The 25939-nt window shown below is 47.5% G+C and overlaps 1 protein-coding gene across 5 annotated transcripts in view; it reads right to left on the reverse strand.

Moving 5' to 3' along the window:
• The window catches only part of PPP1R12B (protein phosphatase 1 regulatory subunit 12B), a 135127-nt gene extending 109188 nt beyond the window's left edge, over nucleotides 1–25939 (reverse strand). The window contains exon 1 of one of the 5 annotated variants that reach the window (XM_063356807.1): nucleotides 25494–25934. In XM_063356807.1, coding sequence (XP_063212877.1) covers nucleotides 25494–25781 — 288 coding nt within the window. In that variant the 5' untranslated portion in view covers nucleotides 25782–25934. Of the gene's footprint in view, nucleotides 1–25493 lie in introns of all 5 variants that reach the window. The other 4 variants (XM_063356808.1, XM_063356809.1, XM_063356811.1 and 1 more) reach the window with 4 other exon arrangements.

A 25939-nucleotide genomic window follows, 5' to 3' on the forward strand; every position in this document is an offset into this window, starting at 1 on the left:
AAATTCCACTTCCAAGTGATCCTGTATCTCCAGCAGCACCGATTACACTCACCAGTGATCTGGGTAACAACAAGCAGCTCTTACTGGTGCTCCTGTACCTTCCCCTTCTCTCTCCTCAGCCTCGGCTTTAGGGTGGCCTTACAGCTATGATATCCTGCACGGGCACTTCTGTGCCACACACCCGGCTGTAAAATCTTTATGCAAAACTTATTGTGCCACAATTGTATGAGAACCAGCAGAAAGAGGTAAATTCTGCTTCAAGAGAGCAGGGGGAAAGGGAGGGAAATGAGATAAAGAGGGTATTATTCATTTTCTCGTCTGATTACTTAGCTATGTTGCTTCATTTTTTTTAACAGCGGTTGAGTCATACTTCTCATGTAAGCAGGAAAAGAGATATGGATTATGTCAGATTTTTCCATTGGAATCAAACCCACAACAACTAGAAGTACTCAGCAGTATCCATGCCAGTCATCAAAAGGAACCAACAACAAATCTCTTAGAATGATTAGCACAACAAAAAAGCCAGTAGAGCACAAGGGGAGAGAGGAATACGTGCAAAGGCATAATTATTTCATGAACGTAGCATTTTCAAGATGAAATAGCAGCACGGAATGTCAGGTGGAGAACTGCTTTGAATAGAAGCCACATTTGGAAACTCTACACGCCTTTATACGTGCACTGGGGACATCACCTGATTTAAAAGGAGGTAGATGTAAATATCTCCTGCACCAGCCTATAGATGGCTTAGCTAAATGTCTGTGAAATTCTTTATAATTATCGGGACTTCTCCTGTAGCTCTGCAGCCATGGTATTGGCAGTGAATGCCGAAGCCCACGCTTCACTCCCCCCTGGCCGGTACATCATCTGCTCTGGGCGAGGGGGGCTCAGCGCGCCAGAGCCGCCAGCTCGGCTTCTCTAGGACAAGGAGGAACCACCGCTGGAGAGAGAGAGAAGGTCAGCTGGACACTCACACGCTCCCTGTTACCGAAATGGGAAGAAAATGGGAAGAAAGTTAAATCGCCCTGCTTTTATGTCTGGTAGGACAACGGGCATAGGCATGCAGGATTGCCATCTATTTGCCCCTCATTTAGCATTTCTAATCAAACAGCATTTTGGCAAACGAATGAAGATAATTCACTGAGTGATCTGCAAAGACCAAAGACACACGTATTTCACTATGCAATGCGTCACAGGGATCAATCCCTTACGCCAGCCTCTCCAGCCTCTTATTACTTGTGCTTCCATGTGTCCAGAATCATAGAAACCTACACTTAATTCACCTCTCATTCAAACAGGACCCAATACAGGCATTTTCCATCTCCATCGAGCTTTTCCTCTGCAGCCGGCGGCCTGGTTTGCCATTTGCATTCACAGCCCAGAACACGCAGCTCTAAACCAGAGACAGGCCATGCGGGACTGACTTTAAAATCCAATCTAGATTAGCATTTTACTCTCTTCCTTTTCGTCATCTTCATCCTCCAACATGATTTTTAATACCCATTATTTCAACAGCAGTTAGAGGCTAATACTTTGTACCATCTGAGAAGAGCTTGAAATGAGTCCAGTACTTGATCAACTGCCAACGCTAAAAATAAAGTCTGTCACTAAAAAGCAGGGACTGCCAGTTTTCTAATGGTGTAGAGCAGAATTAGCCTTTCAAGTCTCACCAGTTTAGTCATTCTGACCACTAAGTATGTCATTTCTCTCCCACTCAGCCAGTGCTCTCTGGCACTGGATCAAGACAGTATATATAAAATCCCGCCCTTAAATTACTGAAATTTTAGTTCCTGCCTGAAATAACTCTACATTTCATAATTAGAAAGCTCACAAGCATTTCACTCCTGTGTGGAAAATGGAAATTTAGCTACTGCAGGTTTGCTTAGCAAAGAAACGCTCTGCAACCAACCCCCTTGTGCTTCAGCCCTACAGGTGCTACTCCAGTGGCAATACTGTGCCTATTTAATGCAGCTCCTAAAGGCACTTCTTACAAAGCAAAATATATATATGCAGTTTCTGCCACCAGCTATGTTACATAAACATGTTCTGTATTTCCAAGGTGCAACCTTAGATCAGCTTCAGCCAAACTAAGGTGATCTCCTGCAGCCCAGGGCTGATAACTCACCCTGTTGCCTTGAACGGCCACCGGAGGTTGCAGAGCAGCGTGGCAAGGCCAACGCCAAATGAAGGCTAACATTGTCAATAATAGGGAAAAAATACAAATATCACTTTTCAGCCCACTTGGCACGGTTACTCCACTCGCACCACACCTGCGAGCAGGGGTGGGAAGGCACGGCAGGGCCACTCCATGCTCCAGCAAACAGTCCTCTATGGGAAGAGGCTCTCTAGGTCTTCCCATAACTGGTCAGAGACATGGAAAAACAGCTGCAAATGATTTTAGCTCCAACTTGGCAAACTACAGATGAGATCTGAGTTACCTAACTATAGACCTCAAAGACAGACAGAGAAATCTCCGCTGGTCACTTCAGGCTGTCTTTAGCCTCTCCCATGGCAGATTCTTGCAGCAGGCTCTGCTGGCTGAAGCCAGGGCTGCCTTCGTCCTGCCCTGTCGTGCCCCCGGCCAGCAGTCCCCCTCCCTGCAACCCCCATTGATACTCATTTGACACCCCACTAAACAGATCCAGGAGCTAAACTGGCTCACGGTGGGACCAGACAAGCACTTACGCTGGTATGAAAAGCACATGACAAGAGCAGCAGAAGGGCAGGACTGAGACAGCCCTAAGGTGCGGCGTAACAGAAGATGTCCATTCACTCCGACATCTTGCTTCTGTCAAGTCAGACAGCTCACACCACATATGGCCCAGGGGAAAACTGGGGTTTTTTTTTCCAACAAAGGAAGCAACAAAGTCACTCCAGGGCTGGTATCGCTTCCAAGGAAACCAGCTCTTCCTCACAGACGCCAAAGCTCCTGTAGGGGAATTACCACGAGCTCCTGCAGGGGAAGTACCATGAGCTCCTGCAAACACCAAGAAGTGTCCAATTAGCACTGAGTAAGGGGAAAGATGATGAAAAGAGCAGCTACACGCAGAAACACCTCAACTCAACTGCAAATGAAAAGAAAGAGGAGATTCCTTCGGTGGATTCAAAGACAGTTTATTCAGAAGCAGAATATTAGCCCCAGATTTTCATGCTCATCATTGTCTTGCAGCCACATTAGGTTTTGCTTCAAGGTCTGAACGTCACTTTTGTGGCCAGAAAAAAAAAAAAAGTCGGCTTATAAAAAGAAAAACATACACTCCATAATTCTACTTATTCATTCTCATTGCCAACCCTGCAGTGCCTGGGAAAACTGAAATTTTCTTCTTCACAGTTACGGATTCAGGTGGCTGAATGCTCTCCAAGCACTGGTGCGTGCTGAGGGGCTCAGCAAAAATCATCACTAGACAGACACACAGCAGCTTGCTCAGGCGTTTTCCGGTCCTGTGCAACGCAGAGCCTTCAGTTCTAGTAAACAAGTGGTTTTTCTGGGTTTTGCCATTCTTCCCGCTCCGTACCTGAACAGGAGACTGGGATCCATCGTGGCTCAACTGCCCTGAAGCGTCGGCATTCCCAGCAGAGAAAGGCACCACGTCCACCACAGGACACCAGATTTTCTTTGGCGCGTAACAAAGGATGGAGCAGACAAAGAGGCTGCTGGATAAAGCAAACTTTCGCAAAAGAAAGTGATTCCAGTATTTCTCCCTGACAGAACCACAGCTAAGGTTTTGCCAACGTTTCTGTTCCCAGCACAATGACGTGGATTTGCAACATCACTTCACATGGTGTAGCTTTAAGGAAACGTTTTCTTTTAAATGCTAGTGAAACCTTGACATAATTTGCTATTACAGTAGAAGTTAAGCTATATATTTTCTTAAAACATAGTGAAAAAAACCTAACTAAACACAGCAATTAAGGTCTGGACTATGGCTGGCATTTTTAGAGTGGCAGGTGAAGGAGAATACAGGAGTTCCCAGTCCTACGGCAGAGTCTGCACATCTCTTCCGTAACACGCTGTCCAAGAACTCTCAATACTGGAAAAAGACAAGTGCTCGATACATATTTGAGAATCCGACTGGCATGAGTTTTCACACATTAACTACACTTCCAGGCAGAGCACATTTGAGCTTGCCTTTATTCACAGAAAAAAAAAAAAATAGAAGAAACAAAATAAAAATCAATCGACACTGTTAGGGCCGCTCAATCCATAGGAAAGTGTCTTTGTTGGTTTGTTTCATTGTGGTTGTGTTTGGTTTTTTTTTTTTTTTTTTAATCCTGTGGGAAACAAACTAAAGCAAATCTCAGCATGGCCCCCAGTAACAAAATCATTCGCTGCTGGTTTCTGGGCCCACCAGCCCCATGCTGCCAGCAGCAGCCCGCCCTGAGGCCAGGGACTCTGTCCTGGTGATGCCCATGGGAAAAGAGAGGTGGTGGCCAATAAGGTCCTGGGAAGAAGCGATCTATTAAAGAAAACAACCTGTGGGATAAGGTCACCAAGAGGGACAAGTGCGGCGTGAATGACAGTTCTTTGCTAGAAGCCTCGCACAGACGCTGCCACAGAGAAACCGAGCACTGGAAGCTTATTAAGGACGCTGCCGCGCGCTGAACTCTTGTCAAAGCACGACACCAGATATCTCGCTGGTTTGAAAGATGGACACAACCAAGGTGTCAACTTTCCCTAGTGACATTAATGATGTTTTGAGTCTAATTAAGACCTGTGATCTCCATGATCAAAAAAATACAGATCTGATACAAACTTTTATGTTTTCACAAGAGTACCGTAAACCCAGTTAACTCGCTGCGATGCCATGCGCATGCCCTGCGTGGTTTAGATACCGTCAGCCCAGTGTGAACTCCTGATCGAGGGCTCTGTCAGGACTTTTCAAGTGTCACACAGCCCTGGCTAGCAGATGCCGAAAAAAGGACGTAGCCAGAAATGGACAGAGCAACGAACGCAGCCGGCAAAGGCAGGAGTGGCGGAGCAGAGCAAGCTCTCCACCTCTGCCTGCCACGGACACAAGCAGCAGCCAGACACCGACCGGGCTCACGGCTGAACTGCAGCCATCGCTCATCCTAAAGCAAAACAAAACCTGGTGGAAGCCCAGCTAGAAGATGGTGGTTTCCATGTTTCTTGCACTGTCTCACCTGTCCATTAGTCTGTCTTGTGGGTGGGTGGCACAGGCAACCCTCAGAAACAAAGTGCCATCACCTGGACGGTGAACAGGAGAAATTTAGGAGAGGGCAAGGTTTGTTGACAAAGCCCAGCTGCCAGCGGCATGAAACAGTCTCACTTGTGTGTGCATCACCCCATCTCTGCTGAAGAGGGAAAAGAAGCAAGGAGCATCATGCAGGAGGACTTTCAGAGGCATGACAATGCAACCCCACCTCTGTGCCAGCTGCGAAGGAAGAGGAAGAGCTCACAGGAGGAAGCAGTGAGCTGATGGTTGGGAGAAAAATCCCACAGAACATAGAATCACAGAGTCACAGAATGGTTTGGGTTGGGAGGGACCCTAAAGCCTACCCAGTGCCACCCCCTGCCCTGGGCAGGGACACCTCCCACCAGCCCAGGTTGCTCCAAGCCCCATCCAACCTGGCCTTGAACCCCTCCAGGGATGGGGCAGCCACAGCTTCTCTGGGCAACCTGGGCCAGGGGCTCACCACTCACCACCCTCACAGCAAAGAATTTCTTCTTAATCTCTAATCTAAACCTCCACTCTTCCAGTTTAAAATGATTCCCCCTTGTCCTACGGCTCCCCTCCCTGCTCCAGAGTCCCTTCCCAGCTTTCCTGGAGCCCCTTTAGGGACTGGAAGGGGCTGGAAGGTCTCCCAGGAGCCTTCTCTTCTCCAGGCTGAACCCCCCCAGCTCTCTCAGCCTGTCCCCACAGCAGAGGGGCTCCAGCCCTCCCAGCATCTCCGGGGCCTCCTCCGGCCCCGCTCCAACAGCTACATGTCCTTCTGCTGTTGGTGACCCAGCGCTGGAGGCAGCACTGCAGGGGGGTCTCACAGAGCGGTGCAGAGGGGCAGAATCTCCCCCCTTCACCCTGCTGCCCACGCTGCTGGGGATGCAGCCCAGGCTGCGGGGGGTTTCTGGGCTGCCAGCGCACATTGCTGCCCTGTGTGGAGCCTCTCATCCAACAACACCCCCAAAGTCCTTCTCAGCAGGGCTGCTCTCAGTCCATGGGTCTGTCTCGCTGCGAACATGACCACATGTCCCCAAGACCATGGACACGGCCCTGGTTGCAGGCTGGATTCCCAGCATGAAGCAAGAGCCAGGCCATGAGCAAGCGACTTGTGATCAGGCCCAGAGACAGACGGGCGGTGATAGCCATGGACGGTGTGGTGACTTGCCTGCTGGAGGCGTGACAGACACACAACCAGGAGAGGCTCTAGAAACAAAACGGCTTGTGTTAGAAAGTTCAATAGTAGTATTTCTTGGGTATCACTCTTGGAAATCTTGCCACAGCTACATCTTGGACCAGAGAAATGGACAAGCGGCAAGTGCCTCACTGCGTGGCTGAGAAGATCGAAAGGAGTCGTCAATGGGAAGTGAGGAAATTCCTGGAATAGGGAGAGATCTTATCTAAGACAAACAGAACCACTACATTAGTGGATGGTACAATACAGAAGAGCAGTTACATGGGAAACTGTGATATTTTGGAAAAGAGCCACCAAGGCTTTTACAGAGGGCAGGTATGTGGCAGAAAGTCCTCTGAAGGGTAAATAAGCACAAAGGCAAGGGAGATCCAGGTGGATCCAATCCACAGAGACCTCCTAATGGCTTCTCCCCAGGCCGCTCACCAAGACTGGAGATCTCTGCAGAAATCTTTCCTGAGGTCTGTGTGGCCAAACATACTAATAAAGGATCTAGACGAGGAGGTGATTAGCGAGGTGATGAAAGTTTGCTGATGAAACTATTCAAGAGGGTACAGAAAAGGATGAACTTGAAGAAGAATCTTAGAATACCGAGCAACTGGCGATAAAACGGCAGATGAAACTCAATGCAGATAACTGTAGAGTGAATCACAGGCAAAAAATACACCTAATGTCATATAACAAAATGAAAGGCTCTGAGCTTATTACTGCCATTCAGGAAAGAGCTCTCAGGATTATAACAAATAGCTGGAGGAAAACATCATCTCCAAGCTCAGAAATCAAAGCAAATTCTAGAAATTATTTGTAATGGAACAAAACAAACCAGAAAATATCATTAGGATCCTACGTAATGGTGCACTAGATTTTCAGTATCATAAGAAATTCTATTCTCAACAACTAAAAGAGACGTAGACATGAACGGGACTTGAATTAGAAAAAGCTTAACTTCTAAAAATGGCAAAAATCCAATAGCCCCCGAACAACTTTCCCCGTTTTCCAAAAGCATTTCTTCTGTGGCATCACAAATATGGTTTCTACTATTTGTAGGGCACCACAGAAATAAACAATTCTTTGGGGGAAAAAAAAAAAAAAAGCTGGCTAAAGAAGAATTCAGAAAGATAAGAGAACAAGCTGTAAAAGGTTTGGGGAAAACAGGACGCTGGCTCTACATCCGCTGCACGCTCTGCTGTAACCTCGACCCACCACAGCTGTAGTGGCAGGGACACGGTGTCGGAGGAGAGCGCAGGATTCGGCACAGCCCGCAGAACCTTGAGCCTGCGTAAACACGGCAGGGTAAAAACTCTGCAAGTCTCATCGGCACACACTAACAAGGCCCAGCTCTGTTCCTCCCGCTCAAGAAAAACATAAAAACACAGATCCCGTTGTACCAGGGTGAGATGAAACCAAAGCGGAGAAGGCGGAGAGCTCCAGGGAACAGAACCCAGGCTCCAAGTGCTCCTGACAAACGTTCTTACAACAAAACAAAACAAGAAAATTCCTACACATAGGTGGGAGACATCTGAAGGCAAAACAAGGACAAAAAGGACCGTGCATCAGAGTGGGTCACTGCCCAGATACCCCCTCGAGACCACCGCGACAGGTCTCACTCCTGGGAGGGCAACTCTGCTCCTGCCAGGTCTCGGCCACCATGGCCAACGCACCGCGCCGACCCCGGCAGCTCCCACGCTGCAGGGCGCATGCTGCTTGCTTAGGGTCTCCATCTTTCAAAGCAACATTTACTAAATGTATTGTTACAGCATTAATGATTGATACCATTACTTCTAATTTTGCTTTACCATCCCCTCATCTCCATCCCCGCTGGGTAATTAAGGCTTGGCTGAATGACTCAGTGGGGTGCTGCTGAAGAAGAAAGCAAATCTCATTCTGGAATACATTACAGACAACGGCTGGTAGTAAGGCCCCAAAGAAAATTAGTCCTGGGCTGGAGGGATCTCCACTTAAGTACCACATTCAATTTGAAAGCAACATACTCCTAAGAAGCCCAGAGGAGAACAACAAGGCTCACTGCAAGTTTAGAAGAACATCAACTAGTTGGAAAGGTTAAATAAAACCAGCTTTACGGTATCTAGGTAAAAGAAAAAAAAAGTTTGAGGAGAACAGAGTCTTCCAGTAGTGAGAAGGCTGTTATGAAAGGGAAGCAATTGCAACCAGAGGAAAACAAAGAATTCAGTTTCATTTGGAAGAAAATGGAATTGGGTCAAACACTGAGAAATGCTTCCTAACTGCTCAGCTTGCCAGTGCTGGAGCAGGCCACCAGGGGAGGCGTGGACGAGTTCTTCGGGAAAATGTTTAGGAAGGGATTAGTTAACTGCCTTTTGGAAAAATTCTGATAAACCTGTCCGTGCCTTAGCGCAGAGGGCTGGACCAGAAGGTCTTCTGTGGTTTCTTCCAGCCACAGAATCACAGAATGGTTCGGGTTGGAAGGGACCTTAAAGACCATCTAGTTCCAACCCCCCTGCCCTGGGCAGGGACACCTCCCACCGGACCAGGTTGCTCCAAGCCCCGTCCAACCTGGCCTTGAACCCCTCCAGGGATGGGGCATTGCAACCTCCCCGTGCAACCTGTTCCAGTGCCTCACCACCCTCACGGTAAAGAATTTCTTCCTGATATCCAATCTAAATCTCCCCTCTTTCAGTTCGAGGCTGTTACCCCTCATCCCATGGCTCCCCTCCCTGATCCAGAGTCCCTCCCCAGCTTTCCTGGAGCCCCTTTAGGGACTGGAAGGGGCTGGAAGGTCTCCCCGGAGCCTTCTCTTCTCCAGGCTGAACCCCCCCAACTCTCCCAGCCTGTCCTCCCAGCAGAAGGGCTCCAGCCCTCGGATTATCCTCATGGCCTCCTCTGGCCCCACTCCAACAGGTCCATGTCCTTCTTGTGCTGAGGACTCCAGAGCTGGACACAGCGCTCCAGGTGGGGTCTCACCAGAGCAGAGGGGTAGAATCACCTCCCTCATCCTGCTGGCCACGCTTCTTTTGATGCGGCCCAGGATGTGGTTGGCTTTCTGGGCTGCAAGCACGCATTGCCAGCTCATGTTGAGCTTCTCGTCCACCAGCACCCCCGAGTCCTTCTCAGGGCTGCTCTCCAGCCGTTCTCCGCCCAGCCTGGATTTGTGCCTGGGATTGCCAGGACCCTGGGATTGCCATGACCCACACATCTGTAACTCTACCAGTGCAGCAGCCTGCCCTCACCGCCGAGACAGGCAGACGGGGCTTCTCACACTGGTCTAAGAATGAGCAAATGACAAAAAGCCAAACAAACGTAGAAGAAGAGATGCAGCTTTCAGCGTCATACAACAGGAGAACTATCAAAGCACTGCTCAGAGAGCCAAAGGACTGGGAAAGCAGCTGAGACAGACTGGAGAAGGGGTGAGCGGTTGGCATAACTGAGACCAGGCCATAGCAACAAAAAAAAATAAAAATAATAAAGACCTGGTAGCTTTCTCAACAACAGGTATCCCCAAATCTCCAAGGCTCTGAGGAGACCCTTAACATCACCATAACGCTGTATTTTAAAAGATAACCCTGGAATCAGATTACATTAAAATGTCTTATTTTCCCTAATACAGCAGTTCTTGTTTTGGACAGGGCTTGAATTTTTAAGTCACCAGCAAAATTTGCAGGAAGCTGGGCATAATGTCAGCACATGGATTCCCTCCCAATGACTACAATCAATTCTTTGTTCCTTGCTCGCTTTCTGCAACGTTGAACAATTTTCTTAAAGATTAACAGCACCTAAACTAAATGGAAAAGAAGGGATTTTGTGGACCGACCGAGTTGTAGACTGAAGACAAGCCAATACTGGAAATAGCTATAAGACAATATTTGGCCATAAGCATTGGGCTCCTTCTATAGCAGCTATTAATAAAGGATCAAAAATAACTCATGCAATATGCTCTGAAGTTTAAACCTTGGCTCTGCAGGCACACAGGTTGGCACCGTCCTGAAGTCCCTCATCAAGAGACAGACAAATTTACCACTTATCTTTTTCAGCGTGAGGGAATGCTTGTTCAGAATAACTCCAGCGATATCAATTCAAAAGACAAGCCATTTAGGGCTGCGAAGGTCAAATTCTGTTTGTCAGTCACCCAAAAAAGAAAATAAAAGCTTGAGCAAACCGCAAAGTGAAGATGAAATCCATCCTTTGCAAGAATACCTCGATACGGCCTTCAGTCAGGTATCAGTTCAGGCTACTGCAAGCCAGGAATAGAAAAAGGGTCAAAAACGTGTGGACTAGCAAGGTGATATCCCACACATATACACATTCTTTCTTCTAGTTCAGAGAACACTATGAAATACAATCTTCATGCCACCGCAGCAAGTTACCCAAAAATTCAATAAAATTGCCTATTAAATATAAAGGGTAATTGCCCACCATTTATGCAATATAGTGTTACTTAGCCTTCTAAAAATCACTGGATTTTCATTTTAAAACTATTGCTCCAATACTTGAGAAGATATTTGGCCTTAATAATTCTCCCCTATCTTATTTCTCAACTCTAATCTGTAATAAATAATACCTTTTTAATTATTCTTTATATCACAGAGGGAGTCTTCCTGGCACACCATCCTAGAGCCTGGCAATCTGTAGCTGAACTCACAGAGTGAGAATTCATTCCCATCAAGCAGTTTCTGCACATATCTAAGCTTTTGGCATGAACTAGGTCCTAAAGCAATTAGTTCCACAGCTGAATTTTACACTGGATGAAAAAAAAAAAAATATATATTTCTTTTAAATTCTGATGTCCTTTAATTCTTCCTTGTGGGAAAAAGCAAACATTCTTAATCACGTCTTACATATAATTTTGGACACCTCTATCTGTGCTTGTGGCTTTCCACCGGCCAGAAAGAATCGTAGACAGTTTTGATCTTTCCTTGTACAGAAACCACTCCATGACTTTGATGCCTTTGCTGTTATTTCCTGTACCTTTCTAATGTCTACTTTTTTTTTTTTTTTTGAGATGGTAGAAAGAGGACTGCACATACTAATCTACAGATGGGCACAACATGAACTTATCCTGGCTTTATGATTTGTACTTTATTTATTCCTTTCTTGACAATTCCTCCTGGTCGATTTGCTTTTTTTCCCCACTGCAGTAGTTCCGTGCTATTAAATTAAATCCCCAGAAAACTCTTCCAGCCTGGAACAGCTGGATTGGAATCCACTATTTCCCCATAAACATTACTTCCCATTCACTGACCAAATTTTGCCAGCCATTTTATCAGCAAATTAACCAGTATTGTGAAACCCTTCACTGCCAGCTTGCGTTTTTATTATCCTGAATATGCAGCACCATCGACAAACTGTCACCTCACTCTTTATTCCATCCCTTGCCCACCTCACACATGGGTGTGCAGAGCAGCACGGACTCCAGGGGGGATGCACAGGAGAACTCCCCTTCCGCCTGTAAACTCATCTTTTATTCCTAGCCTTTGTTCTATCTCTTTCAGACAGTAATTAATCAATTCTAAGATCTCTTTTCATGTCACAACAGCTTTGTTTCACAGGGCTTCCACAGAGGGCCTTGTCAAAAGTGTTTTGGAAATGCAAACGTACCACCTCAACCCGATTTCACCTCTCCTCGTGCTCGTGGACTCCTTTGAGCTTATCATTTCCCAGGTTCTTCTTGGAGTCCTTTTTGGAAACCAGCAGCACACAGGGAACTGTCACTTCCCATCGACGCGGTCCTGCCGCAAGGATGCTCCTCTGGTACTTGGTTTAAGTGATATGTTACACACAAACGATAATAGCTTAGTGACTTCATAGGCCAGTTCCTCCTGAACAAACACCAGCTGGTGCTGAAGACCCGACACTTTTCATTTGTCTGAGCAGTTCTGGAACCTCTTCTGTCAATACCACAGCTTGGTAAAGCTCAGAAACCTCCATTTTTATTTTAAGAGATCTTCGTACAGGAAAGACTGAAGGCATGCAGACACAGTACTGCTGAGAAGCAACAGAAAACTGTTCAGCGCACAATGGCAAAACTGGGACAGATTTGTCATTTGAAACTACTTGGCTGAGCTGTATCCAAGACTCAGACTCTCCCAATACTCCCCAGAAAAAACCAACACTGTGTGCTCCCTGAATACAGCAGGGAGGATACATACAGGAGAGGAGAAAGTACACAGGCTACCCCATGTCACAGATGACATGTCACAAGGAACAATTTATCACTCTTTCGATTTTGAAATAATTAGCATTTAAATTCCACTAAATGATCACTTTTCAATTTTCTTCATTATAAGTCCCTCTGTTCCACAGATACAACATGCAGAAGTTTGCGTAAGTTCTATTTGTCTGCAGCAAATACACCAGGCCCTCATGCACCCACCTCCCTAAATATATTCCACCTTCCAGTTCCACATATAAAAGCAGAGACTGAGGAACGTGTGTGACCAGGGAAGGGATGCAAACTCCAGGAGCAGAGGTGTGGACAATCTTACCCGAAAGGAGGAAGGCTCATGTATCGCGCCTTTGCATGGAGGGCTAACACACCCTCAGATGCTGCTCACCTCACACTGGGGATGGTACTGGGACGAGAAGTACAGACTCTGAGGAGCTCTGGGGACTCACTGCCTTTCAGCTTTCCCCCCAAATTAATTAGACTGAGAGAAGCTCACAGGTCTGGGAAACAAAAGGCAGTGGGTAGGCAAGTGGGGAATGTGGGGACTGGGGACATGCGCAATAGCTCCCGGACAGTCCAAACCCCTGGAGTGGCACTTTGGTCCACAAACTGTTGGCACTGCCCTGGAGCAGCACACATACCTCAGGGATGCAGGAGCAGCCAACAAACAAGACTCAGATCCGACCCAGGACAACCGAAAGGAATACAGAGCAACAAGTTGTAAAACAGTGCTATTTTGCTCACCGGCTCTTTCTCCTCCTAGCCAAAGCTTGGCCCAAGGGAGGGACTTGTAGTGATAGGATGAGGGGCAATGGTTTAAACTAGAGCTGGGCAGGTTTAGATGAGACATTAGGAAGAAGTTCTTTACACTGAGGGTGGTGAGACACTGGCCCAGGTTGCCCAGAGAGGGGGTGGAGGCCCCAGCCCTGGAGACATTCAAGGCCAGGCTTGATGAGGCTCTGAGCAACCTGATCTAGTTAAAGATGTCCCTGCTTCTGCAGGGGGGTTGGACTAGATGGCCTTTAGAGGTCCCTTCCAACCCAACACATTCTATGACTTAAGCTGCCAAAACTGCCTCTCCCCTCGCTGCCCTGCTTGCGGAAGGCCTGGTCTACAAATCCCGGGAGCTGCTGAGTCCTACCTACCAGCCAGGTTTCCCCATCCGCTGGCAGGAACAGTGCTTTGCCTGCATGAAAGCTTGGCACTCAAAGCTACTTCTTAAACCCAGCTCCCCCAGGGTAACAAATCCATCTGCTGGGCACACGGGGCCAAACAGCCCTGGCCGACTCTTCACAAGTTCGCGCGGGTGGTGAGGTTAAGCAAAGCTGGACCCTAAGACATGCTTTCTGCAAGGACACAAGCTAAGCCCCACTGGCCTACGGCTGCTCACTCTCACAGGTGATCCGCAGGGACTGGGAGGCCACCACGCACGCGCTGGCTACAACGGCTGCAGCTGCTCATCCCCTCCACAGAGCCCGATCCTACCCTACTGCCTCCCGCACCCCTTCCCGTGCTCCGAAGGCGCTGATTAACAGTTAATATTTAAGTGCAACAGTGATTAAACTGGTAGCTGGACTGAAAGTAAAAAGGGCTCAACTAAAGTGGACTCTCAAGAGAAAAATAACAGTTCAGCTTGCTTTACAGCACTTCCTACAGTGTCAGCCTTCTGCACACGGCTGCAAAGAGACGTGTTCTTCATCAACTGGAAGACAATTGCTAAGCCCATTAATAAAATTAAGGCAGCCAAGAAAGATAAGAGAATACCCCCAGCCTTAACCGCCACCAATGTCTGTACTACACGATGGTTAAGAAGCATTTAGCAAAGTGTTAGTAAGAAACAAAAATCCACAATCATCATCTCCCTTGGGAGATATTACCTGGCATCACTTCTTATTGCGTGTCTACTCCTGAAGAAAAGAGGTCATGACATGCCTTCAAACTGAACTGGTGCTGACAGATAAGCAGTTTTGAATCATTGGTTAAGTCATTGTGCAAGTTTGCACCAAAAACTAGGAAAGGCATCGCAGGTATGAGACGACAGCAGTTGCTCACTAGCCGTGTTCCTGCAAGACTGAACTCTGAAGAAGTTAAGAGACCAGTCAACTAGAAAGAACCCCTCCTATTTCCCTCCCGGCAGGGACCTCACCTTAAAACTTAAATTTTTTTAGAAGGAAGAAAAAAAAAAAAAGTCAGGGAGATAAGGAAATCAGGAAAACGCCCTAGAAATGTTTAGTTTGCTGTGCACAGGAGCGTTTGACAGTCACTGCAAAGAGCTACAGGCGAGTAAGGGTGAAGTTTCACGCAGCGCACACAACCACGGAAGCGTTGAGGCTGGTACGACAAGATGGGCAGACACACCAGAAGGAATGGACTAAGGAGAGTTCCCAGGAAAAGCAGACTGGTCCTACCAGCTACATTGTGCGGCACCAGAGACCCGATCCAGGAGAAAGGGGAAGGAATGGCCACAGATCACTTTTGGGACCAGGCAGGATGCAGACACGGCTGAGGAGGGAGCTGGCTGATGTCACTGCAAAGTCACTGTCAGCTTCAAAGGTCGTGATGACAAAGGGAGGCTCCTGATGACAGGCAAACACCACCCATCACACAAGAAGGATCCAGGGCCTGTCAGTCCCACCTTAGTCCCTGGAAAGGTGATGTACTAAACCTTCCCAAAAGCTATTTCCAGCTGCATGCAGGAGGTGGCGGTGACTGGGACCAGCCAGCATGGATTTACCAGTGGCAAATCTTGCCTAACTTGATTGCCCTCCATGGTGACAAGCTGGCTGGGTGGATGACGGGAGAGCAAGCGTGGTACACCTTTGACTGACAGTGTTCATAACAGCCAGATAGGCGAGAGCTGGACTACAGAAGCAGAAGTTAAAGCGATGGAAAATTGTCAGAATATCAGGCTCAAAAGGTGATCAGCCGTACAAAGTCCAGCTGGCAGCTGTTTACCAGTGGCATCCCTCAGGGTATCAACCTCGGGGCCAATACAATTCAATGTCTTTATTAACAAACTTGATTAACACCAATTATGGGACAGAGGGCACTCTTGACAAGTTTGTAGATGATATCAAACTGGTTGGTGTGGCTGGGGCAGGAGATCCTTCTTGGAGGGACCTACACAGGCGGGTGACGTGGCCTGGTGGAGAGCTTGTGAAGGTCAACCGAGGCAAATGCAAAGTCCTGCCCCTGGGACAGAGTTACTCCTTGCAACAACACAGACCGGGGCAACTGGCTGGAAAGCAACTCTGCAGAAAAAGGCCTGCCAAGTTCTCAGGGAGGCAGAGCGGACAGGCGAGAGGCAGTCAAGATAACTGCTTTTACGGGCTATCAATATAACAGTCTGGAAGAGACTCTGATACACAACATTGACTTTCTGCGTCTCAAAAGTCTTTGAAACAGTAATTTTGAACACAACTTCTACCTCTCGAAGCTGTGCACAGCACACAGAATCCCCTAAAAGCCAACCAGACTGATGGGAATACCAGCACGTAGTGAGCTGAGCTGGCTGGAGCCCGGTGTAGTTCAGTCGGCTTCCTAAGAACACAGTGAAGCAGCACCAAGCAAGACAAGCACTGAAAGCCGGCATCAAGTGATGAAACCAGCTTTGAAGGCTTAACCTAGACACTACCTCTTTCGGAAGCAAGCCAGCAGCACTTTCTAACCTTCTCTAGGGACAGCTATGTCAGCTCCGTACTCTTAATTCTGCTTAAAATACTTGCTGTAGACTGCTTAAAAACCATCCAAAAAGGAAGATGTTGTGGTAATAGGCTGGAACGTAGCATTTTGCATGTGCCATCAGCTTGCTTTGAAAGCATCTTTGCCAGTGTAATCATTTCTGCTAACTGAAGTTGTTACATTAATGCAACGTGTAGATCATACCAAGAGTAACAACATCACTCGAGATGTTCATTAAAAGACTCAAGCAAGGGCACGCGGTTTGCTAACACAGGAACTTCTGCTGGCATGATCACGCCACTTAAAAAAATTAAATCAGACACTTGGCAAATCTGTAGCGTTTGTACGATTGTCCCAGGCGCAGTTAAACTCCCACCGGGCGCAGGATACGCACCTCTTCCCAGAGAGGTGTCGGCTGTGCTAACGCAACCAGTTAGCTCCGATTTGGTTGTTACCCACAAAAACACCAAACCTGCCTACGCTGGAGAGCATGCCATCCCGCTTACAGAAACCAGCGAGCAAACGGGGTAGAAAAATGGCTTGTTAGATAAAGATTTAGAACACTTCATCCTCCAAAACCGCAATGGTATTCAAGGCAAATATCCTGATGATTTCTGCTGGCAGAGGCAAGGTCTCTGTCAACGGTGTAACTCAGCGCAGGTCCCAGCTACACCAGCACAAGTAACGCAAGCCCCATTACTTACAGCCTGCCCCAACCACCTGCCAAGGGAGAAACACCGATTGACATCTCTCACACCAAACATCGCGCTGTCACTCGGGATCAATCATAATTAATAATCATTTTGGGTAAGGCTGACAGTTCATATGAATTCAAATCCTGGAAGAGGAAGAGAAACCCTGCTTCACTTCGACTCAGAAGGCGACCATTGCCGCAGTACTGCGGGATGCACCAATTCAGGCACAAAACCAGTACGGGTAATTTGGCACAGCTCCATGTGCGGGCCCTAGCAGCTTCAAGCTGGTTTACGTGCATTTGGGTTACAGTATTATATTTACACGTCCAAACTAAACAGACGTAAGCCAGGTTGGGGCAGCAGAGCCCCCACACAAAGCTCCATCAGTTCCCTAAATCACCGTTGGAATCGCCCCGTGCTAAACCAGCAGTTGCAGTTGTGTTTAGACGAGGCCTGGTACTATGAGTATGATTTCAGATGGGAAAAAAAAAAAAAAGCATAAAGCTTTGTAACGAAATCGCATTAACTGTCTAAGACAGCGGGGAATGACAAATTATAAATAGGAGGTGGCTTCAGACAGATTCCAGAAATGGATGGTGAGCAATCGCTGTGGCAAATCAATGCTCCGGCTCAGAGTACCAGAGAGGGGCCAGGTTTAGTTTTACCCTGAAAAGGCAGTGACACATAAAAGGCTAATGGCAGGTGGTCATTCTGCATTCTGTACATTTCACAAAGATTTATGAGCAAGGCTGAATGCTGGAAAAGCAATGCTGAAACTGCTTGTGTCCCTCTGCAAGGTCAGCTTATTGTATGATGGAAACATTTCTAGTGACACTCTTACAAGTCAAGACTGTTCTATTTTTTTTTCAGCTACAGGAAACAAGCCACTAAGAAAAAAACAGCATTAAAAAATTTCACACCATTTACTCTCTTTAAAGAGTGAATTTTCTGTTATTTTCAGCTGTTTTCAGATAAGCAAAGACTATATTTAAGCTGAGAGCTTAAAGCTGGAGGGAGACTGATCTTTCAAAAATTGGTTCAACACAAAAATATTTAACAAGAGTGCACATAGATGTCTCTTCTAAAATACCAGTAATTTGTAAGTACTGCACGTTGTAATTATTACGAATGAATGCTGTCATGAGAAATTGCGTAGGTGTCTGAACCAAGAATTTTGATGTTCGTGATTGTCAACAGCTTGATGAGCAAAAAGAGGCCTGACTCGGGATTCAGCCGTCAGCAACGCGGAACATCATCCTCACTAGCCTGGGAACCTAGAAAAGCACATTTCTTCTGAAAACCATGTTTTAAGAATTAAGTATTTAAGAATGGTCCTGTTCCACCACAGCTAGAGATGAATCTCTGGAGTGCAGAGAGGAAATACAATTTGACACCTCTTAGTTGTGTAGGTTGGAGCTCCGGACGCAGTCGTGCTCCGAAGGGCTCCGGCAGCACAGGCACATCTCAGCCCCCTCCATTTTCAAGCAGTTGACAGCAGCCTGCAATGTTTCTCTGCACAGGCCTGTGTGGACTCTGCTCACCATGAAGCTGTTTGTAATTCCATTCATGCTGAAGCGAGCCCCGTAAAAAATAGGTGCCTAAATCCCCACCAAATTCCCTCAAAATTCTTATAAACTGACATTTTCCTGCCCAGGCGTATCGAACACCTCCTGCGGGCTGCACCTTTCAGCCCCGTGCAGATCAGTTTGCTGCAGCCCAATAAAGGAGATTGCAGGGACAGCTGTTGCACCTCCCTTCAGAAGGACAGCTGAAAATAAACTGCAGACTCAGATCCCAGGATTTATACTGGGTACCTTCATCGTGCTGGGGCCATACCATTATCAGCAGGTCAAACAGTTCACTCCTTTGGAGAGCCTGCAACTGCAGGGTGGGGGCTGCTACTCTTCTGCAGGGGTCTGGGTTTCTCTTCTGTTCATTTTTTTTTCCCAGCCCTGTGCACAAACACAGGTTTGTTGTTTTTTTTTTGGTTGGTTTTTTTTTTTTTTTTTTTTTTTTTTTTTACAAAGCAGAGCAAACGTTTCAGAGTGTTTAATGCTCCCCCTGCCCTCATTTGTATTCAAAAGTTAGAAAGAAAAAAATCTCAATTTATACAACGACTTACATAATATTCAATATTCCCCCCTCCCAACCTTCTTAAAAAGATTGCTCTAATATGCACAGTCTGACAGGCCTTTTTGACTTATGGTATATAATAATCGTCAATTGAGAGCTAGCATACCAACTCAAAAGTCTTATATTTTAATATTAGCCAGTTATTATCTCAGTATATTACAACACCCAGCACTTAAGATGTCTCACAAGCCCCACAGTACCTAATCTGAATTCTAAATCTCTAAACCTGTTCGTAATAGAACCAGCACCCAGCCCCTAACACTCGCAGTTAAAACAAACAGGAGACATTATAAATTGCAAAAAAATACCAGGGTGAGGGAAGTTTAATCTAGGTTACAGCTGAGAGAGTTCTGCATGTAAACGTTGCCTTTAAGGTTTCAGCAGGTTTCAGCCATGCCACCAGGAGCTGGGAGACACCGCTCTGGAACAGCCACCGCATTCATTGCTCATTCCTGCATTTTTTGCTGAGCTGGCTTCCAATCTTATCAAACATTGTTGATTCAGACAAATATGCAGCATTAAAGACTTGTCTCCATCTCTAATGCAGGCTGAAAAATTCTATTTGCAGAAGTCAGAAAGCTTTCAGCTGATATTAAGTATAACAAGCTTTCCCTAAAATACCTTCGCTTTCCAAAGGAGATTTCCATGTGGGGCCAGAGCCCTGGACTGCGTGGCAGCACTGCTGTAGATGAGAACTCCTCCACAGGCAGCACTAAGGGACCAGGGTCATCGCTTCTAGCTGCTGCCATAAAGGAAGTTGTAGCTGAAAATCCTATCGGTTCCCTTGCTCCCTGTTTATGGGGAGCGACAGAGCTTGACTCCTCTCCAGCCTAGACAGGATAAACAGAGGCTGAGGAAGGAAACAATGAAGATGTGCATTTCCCATCACAAATATCCATCTAGTTGCTAAACCAGCGTTAAGTTTCCTCCCAGCAACCAGTAGCTGAGCGATGCTGTGGTTGGCTTCAGCTTCCAGAAGCCTCACTAACTAGTTGAGAAACTGCCCCTAACCAAAACAAAGGAAGGCTTCCTCCAACTGCTGCAAGGAGCAGCAATTCTCCAAAGCACTCACTCATTTCAGTTCAAGGTTAGTTTGTTTAGTCTAAGAGTTAATTCTGCCCACTTAGGAGCTTGTTTTGAAATAGAGATGCAAGGGACAGACAATTGAACTAACCCACAGGGACAAAACAGCAAGCCAAAAAAGGGACTGAGTAAGCCAAAAGCAAGGAAATAAAAGCATTAGGTTGGTAAAACAGCACTTCAGATTTTAATTAGCTTTGTCTAATAAATTCCTGGTGCACTGTAGGTAGCTTCCAAGCTTTCTCCCTTTATTCAGGGCACATACGATTGGATTCCCATTTATAAGTGAAACCCAAAATAAAGCATTTCACTTACCCTAGTGATAAACCCTATTTTTGACAGTGTCATATTTCAGTTTGATGAGCAGCGTTAAGTAGAGTACAAACAGCTTGCAACTTCTATTTTCATTGGCAGAAGCATACCTTTGGAAAGAAACTTTGCAGAGTGCGGTGGAAAAGGTATGACTCTCCCTAGATAACCTCGTCTTACTAGGACTGATGTATTTTTAGGCAATACAGACACACAATCTTAAAAAACACAGCCTGACGTACGACACTATCAGCATGATTAAAAGATCAGAAGCTAAACTAACTTAAGTACAGCTGTGATGCCCCAACCATATGTGTATGGAGTACCTGGATACTTCATTCAAGAGTTTCCACGCCCCTGCATGTCGTGTTCTACCTTCACATTTCAAGGCCAAAGCTAGCTTTCACTTTTTGGCAATTAAGAAACTTCTAGAAGCTGCTGCCGTATGAGCACTCTGCGCAGGTAATGACTGTTGGATCTATCTCAGTTATCACGGAATCATAAAATGGTTTGGGTTGGGAGGGACCTTAAGGATCATCTCGTTCCACCCCCTGCCCCGGGCAGGGACACCTCCCACCAGCCCAGGTTGCTCCAAGCCCCGTCCAACCTGGCCTTGAACCCCTCCAGGGATGGGGCAGCCACAGCTTCTCTGGGCACCCTGGGCCAGGGGCTCACCGCCCTCACAGCAAAGAATTTCTTCCTCAGATCTCATCTCAATCTCCCCTCTTCCAGTTTAAACCCGTTCCCCCTCATCCCATGGCTCCCCTCCCTGCTCCAGAGTCCCTCCCCAGCTTCCCTGGAGCCCCTTTAGGGACTGGAAGGGGCTGGAAGGTCTCTCTGGAGCCTTCTCTTCTCCAGGCTGAACACCCCCCAGCTCTCTCAGCCTGTCCCCACAGCAGAGGGGCTCCAGCCCTCCCAGCATCTCTGGGGCCTCCTCCGGCCCCGCTCCAACAGCTCCGTGTCCTTCTGCTGTTGGTGCCCCAGCGCTGGAGGCAGCACTGCAGGGGGGTCTCCCCCGAGCGGAGCAGAGGGGCAAAATCCCCCCATGTCACACTGCTATCCTGTAAAACCCAGGGTCCTTCAGCCACTGTTGCAGTTCCAACCCTTCGCTCCATGCTCCCTAGCAGTGGTGTCCTAGCTAGAAAAAAACACCAATCCACATAGGAATCCTCTCTTCATTCCTCTCTGTCTCCCGGATTTCGATCCGGTGCTAGCGCCTTGATGGTTCTTCCAACAGTTCCCAGATGGCTGTGAGTAGGGAGAGTGGTCTGTAATGCGTTACCCCTGGCTGTGTTTTCCGACCGTCCAAAAATTCTGCTGCCTTCTGCTTTGCTAGGACTGCACACACCGTCTGGAAGCAAGTAAAGGGCCAAATTCTCTGAGCAGCAACCAAAAATTGGCCAGCCTTAGTTTGACATGGCTGCCACTTTGTAAAGCTCTGAAGAGCAACTGGACATGCCTGCGATTTTACAGCCCTGGCTCCGCAGCAGGAACAACTTAAACTGGGACTGACAGAGAGGTTCCAGCCCCCGCTATACAACCCCGAATCACTGCCCAAAGTACTCGACTTTTCAGGAAGCAGCTTCTGAATTACCACCTGAAAATAAGTCAAAAGCAAGTGTCAAGCTACTGTAAGAGCATTGTGAATGACAAACTCAGGAATTATTTCATGAGCAACTCGCTTCCCCGAGGAACAGGCAAAAGGGAAACATCAGGTTTGATCAGAAAACCAAAAGGTAAATCACCAAAGGGCAGATAAAGGGTAAACAATCTTTTCTGTTGTCATCGTTTGTGAACCAGTCCTTAAAGACAAACAAGCATTGCCTATTACATTTGGAGATGCCTTCACAACTAGAAGCATCAGAATTTTTTTCCCTTAAGACTCAGTTTTCATAGAAGTTGACTCCTCGGTTCCATCTGTCACTCGGGAGTTTCATCTCCACTCCTCACCATCCTCAAACACTAAAGAAGTTCAACGGCAACCAACAGTTTGTTTCCCCTACTGGTAGTGGTTTTCGTGATGATTTCTAAATGTTCACTCGCATTCAGCTACTGTCTCCCTTTCCATTCTGCATTAGACATAAACCCATTGCCAAATATACACTATATTCAATGAATTAAGTTAATCACTGAAATCATGGGATTGATGTTCATCCAGATGCATTTTGCAGGCACTGAGGTAAAGACACGTATAACTGAAGCCACAACAGAGATAACAGACGCTGGCCTGTGGCGTAGGTTTATGCTGTACCTGGTGCCTCCAAAGAGGATGACGATGCAAGCTGGAGGCTCAGAAACACCACTTGCAATTTAAAAGGTTATTTTCAAAATACAGCTTCATAGCTATAAATAGCGAAGACAGCTTCTCACCCAGCAAGTACACAAAGGTTCTTAGTCACAGTGGCCCAGATACTAGAGAAAGTGTAATTTTACCTCTGTTGAATGCCACGCAACGTTGAGGGCCACTGTGCACTTCAAACAAACTAACCCAAATTGTAAGATTGGGCTTAGGTTTTGTAGAAGCAGATGCCGACTCTGACAAACTAAGTCGATTGACTTGCTTAACCCTTCCATTACCTAAAAAGACATTCGCTTGTACAGAGCAAGTCTCACTTCATATGAAGTTAACCAAAGAAAAAAATTTTTACCCAATCTTTCCATCAACAAAGCAAACTCTTCTCAGTGCGTAGGATTTCCTTCCTCACTGCATGGACGTTTGGTTTTAAAAGTATTAAACAAGAGCAGACGGTCACTACCATCTGCCCTATACCTCATAATGTTATGTTTCTAATACTAAGAGAAGTTATTAAAAAACCCCTCACGTGTACTACATGCACTCTGGAGACCCTCAGCCTAACTGGATCTCAGCTGACACTGTATCACAGACAGTATCATTCCCCCAGTGATGTGAAAACAAACGTATTTTTGACACTTTCAGTGGTAAGGAATTCATAAAAGCCTCTTCAACCACGATAATAAACATTTTCATCTGATACAGAGTTACAGACTCAAGATACACACACACAGCAAAACCTCTAACAAATCAGTGTTTGTTCCATTTGGGTGTGCAGCAACATCTCAGCACTCTCCGATGTTGTCTGAGATATGCAGACGAGAAAATGTTAATACATCAACGGGACACGGGAACAAAATTTCTACTAAATTCATAGTAAGGTCAACCTCCCTTCCTGTAAAGTTTCTGAAGAAATGCTTCACGTAAGAGACTTGCTTGTTCAGCTAGCATCTGCTTGACTACTCACTCATCGAAAAGCTCTTCCAAGCATCGAGCCCTAGGTGTTACTGTTCAATGTTACCCGACACTTAGCTCCTAAGACACAATTCTCTACGTATACAGAATTATATTTGCAGCCTGCCTGTCAATATATGGCTGGTCATACATTCAAGAAGTTTGACCTTGTAGAGATCATCGCCCATTGTCTGATGAGTCTAATGCACTTCACCATACACTTTTGGCCAAGCGTCACATTACGTCCATCAGCAGGATACCCGGACACTTCTGAAGAGATCATAATCCTGGCTGGAAAGCCCTCATGAAGTCACCCCAATTCTGCCTTACTTCTGTCCACCTTCAATTCAGCCTTCTTGCTTGTCAAAACGCTTTCAATAACCAGCTCTTCACTAACTGGTTCTTACTAGTGTCTATATGATTACTTGCTTATCTTACAACTACTATATACGTGCTGTATCGGCGATTACTTTAGCAGCGTAGCTGACTTGCTATTGCTATACCAAAAAAAAAAACCCAAAAAAGCCGAGCCATTACGAAGTTCACTGCTTTGCCAGCTGAAGTCTTATTCAACCTGACGGTCTGTAAGCTCCTCTGCTCTTTGCTTCATAACTTATTTTTGGAACTCCAGAACAAAATGAATAAATATCCCTGCTCCTCGTTCACTGACAGCCACAAGCAAGCGAGTTTGTGAACCGAGCTTTTAAATGCCCCAAATGCTTCAGTCCAATAATACCAGCCCAGCAAAGAAGAAAGCCTAATCAACTCAATTACTGTCCTGCTATTTGTGCTATTAAAGCATTATTCTTTACAAACACATTATTTCCAGATGTTATTCCTGGACTGTGCTTCTTTTCCCGGTCCCGTCGTTACACTACATGCTTAATCTACGAGATCTTGAGCTAAGAAAATTTTCTTCCTGAGGCTGGCCCGGGTTCAAATCAGATTCATTTCACTGACCAGATGCGGCAATCTGGGACGCTGATTTCACAGGCCCTGATAAATTCTGAATCAGTCTTAGATGGCAACAGGTTTCCCAACATTAAAGGGTAGCAATTTCACATGCTCCCTTACATTCCTGTTCATTTACACAACGACAGCAAAAGCTACAGATGAAACACAGCACATGTTTCCAGACAGGCGAGGCTTTACCGCTCTGAGGCTACTCCCGCGACCACTTCTGTATGATCTTCAGTACATTTGGATGAATATTAATAGAATCTACATCGCTTATCTGAGACGTGGGCACTCTCTGGTCCCTGCAAAGGCTGCCAAAGAGCAGTTTGGGGAGTTTCAAGGCAACTCTGATATAACACAAGCACAGAAGGCAATGAGACACTTCTGACCTTGCAAAAACCACCACTCCACCCCCGGGAAATTTTCCTCATAGTGCTGCTATTTCAGCAGACCCCAAGCACAAAGTCAGAAGCTTTCCAAAAATTAATAAATCGGCCACCTAGCCAGGCTGGCAGCTCTGCCAGCCCCACGCTTTATGTTGCTAATTAAGCTACTTAATATCCCTGGGAGAACTCGGTCCATGAAGCCGCTGGAGGGGAATCTGCTGCCGCGCTGCCCCCGGCCGCGGTCCCTGCTCCAGAGCCGGCCGAAAGCACAGGATGAGGCCGGGATCGGAGCTTCCCTGCCCCCGCCGTGTTTATAAACACCCGCTCCCGCAGGTACGGCTCTGCCCTCTCCCTCCGCCAGCACCGGGGCAGCGGCCCAAACCCTCGTCCCCCCCGGCCCCGGGGCCGAGGGCGGCGCGACCCAGGGCCGCGGCCCCGCTCCCGGGTGCGGAGGGGAAGGGAATGGGCGGCCGGGCCGCCGCGGGCCCGGATGCCGGTACCTGGTGCAGGGCTGTCAGCCCGTCCACGTTGGTGGTGTCGATGCGGGCGCCGCGGCCCAGCAGCCGCTTCACCTCCTCGGTGTCGCCGCTGGAGCAGGCGGCCAGGAAGACGGCCCCCTCCTCGAAGCGGACGCGGGACCCCCCGCCGCCTCGGTGCCGGCCCCGGCCGCCCCCCGCCGCCACCGGCTCCTGCTCGGTCAGGGAGCCCTTCCAGCGCCGCAGCTGCTCGGCCCGCCGCAGCCGCGCCGACTCGGCCCGCTTCCCGCCCAGGTGCTCCGGCTCCGACATCGCCGCCGCCCGCACTGAGGCGCAGGGAGCGCGCGGCGCCTCAGCCGGGAGCGGGGCGCAGCGCCCCCGCCGCCATCTTCGCTACGCCCCCGCCGCCGCGCCCGCACCGCCCCGCGCCCCGCGGCACCCCGGGACATGTAGTTCCCGCCGGGCGGACG

This window comes from Chroicocephalus ridibundus, chromosome 20 (assembly GCF_963924245.1).
Source record: "Chroicocephalus ridibundus chromosome 20, bChrRid1.1, whole genome shotgun sequence".
Taxonomy (NCBI): domain Eukaryota; kingdom Metazoa; phylum Chordata; class Aves; order Charadriiformes; family Laridae; genus Chroicocephalus; species Chroicocephalus ridibundus.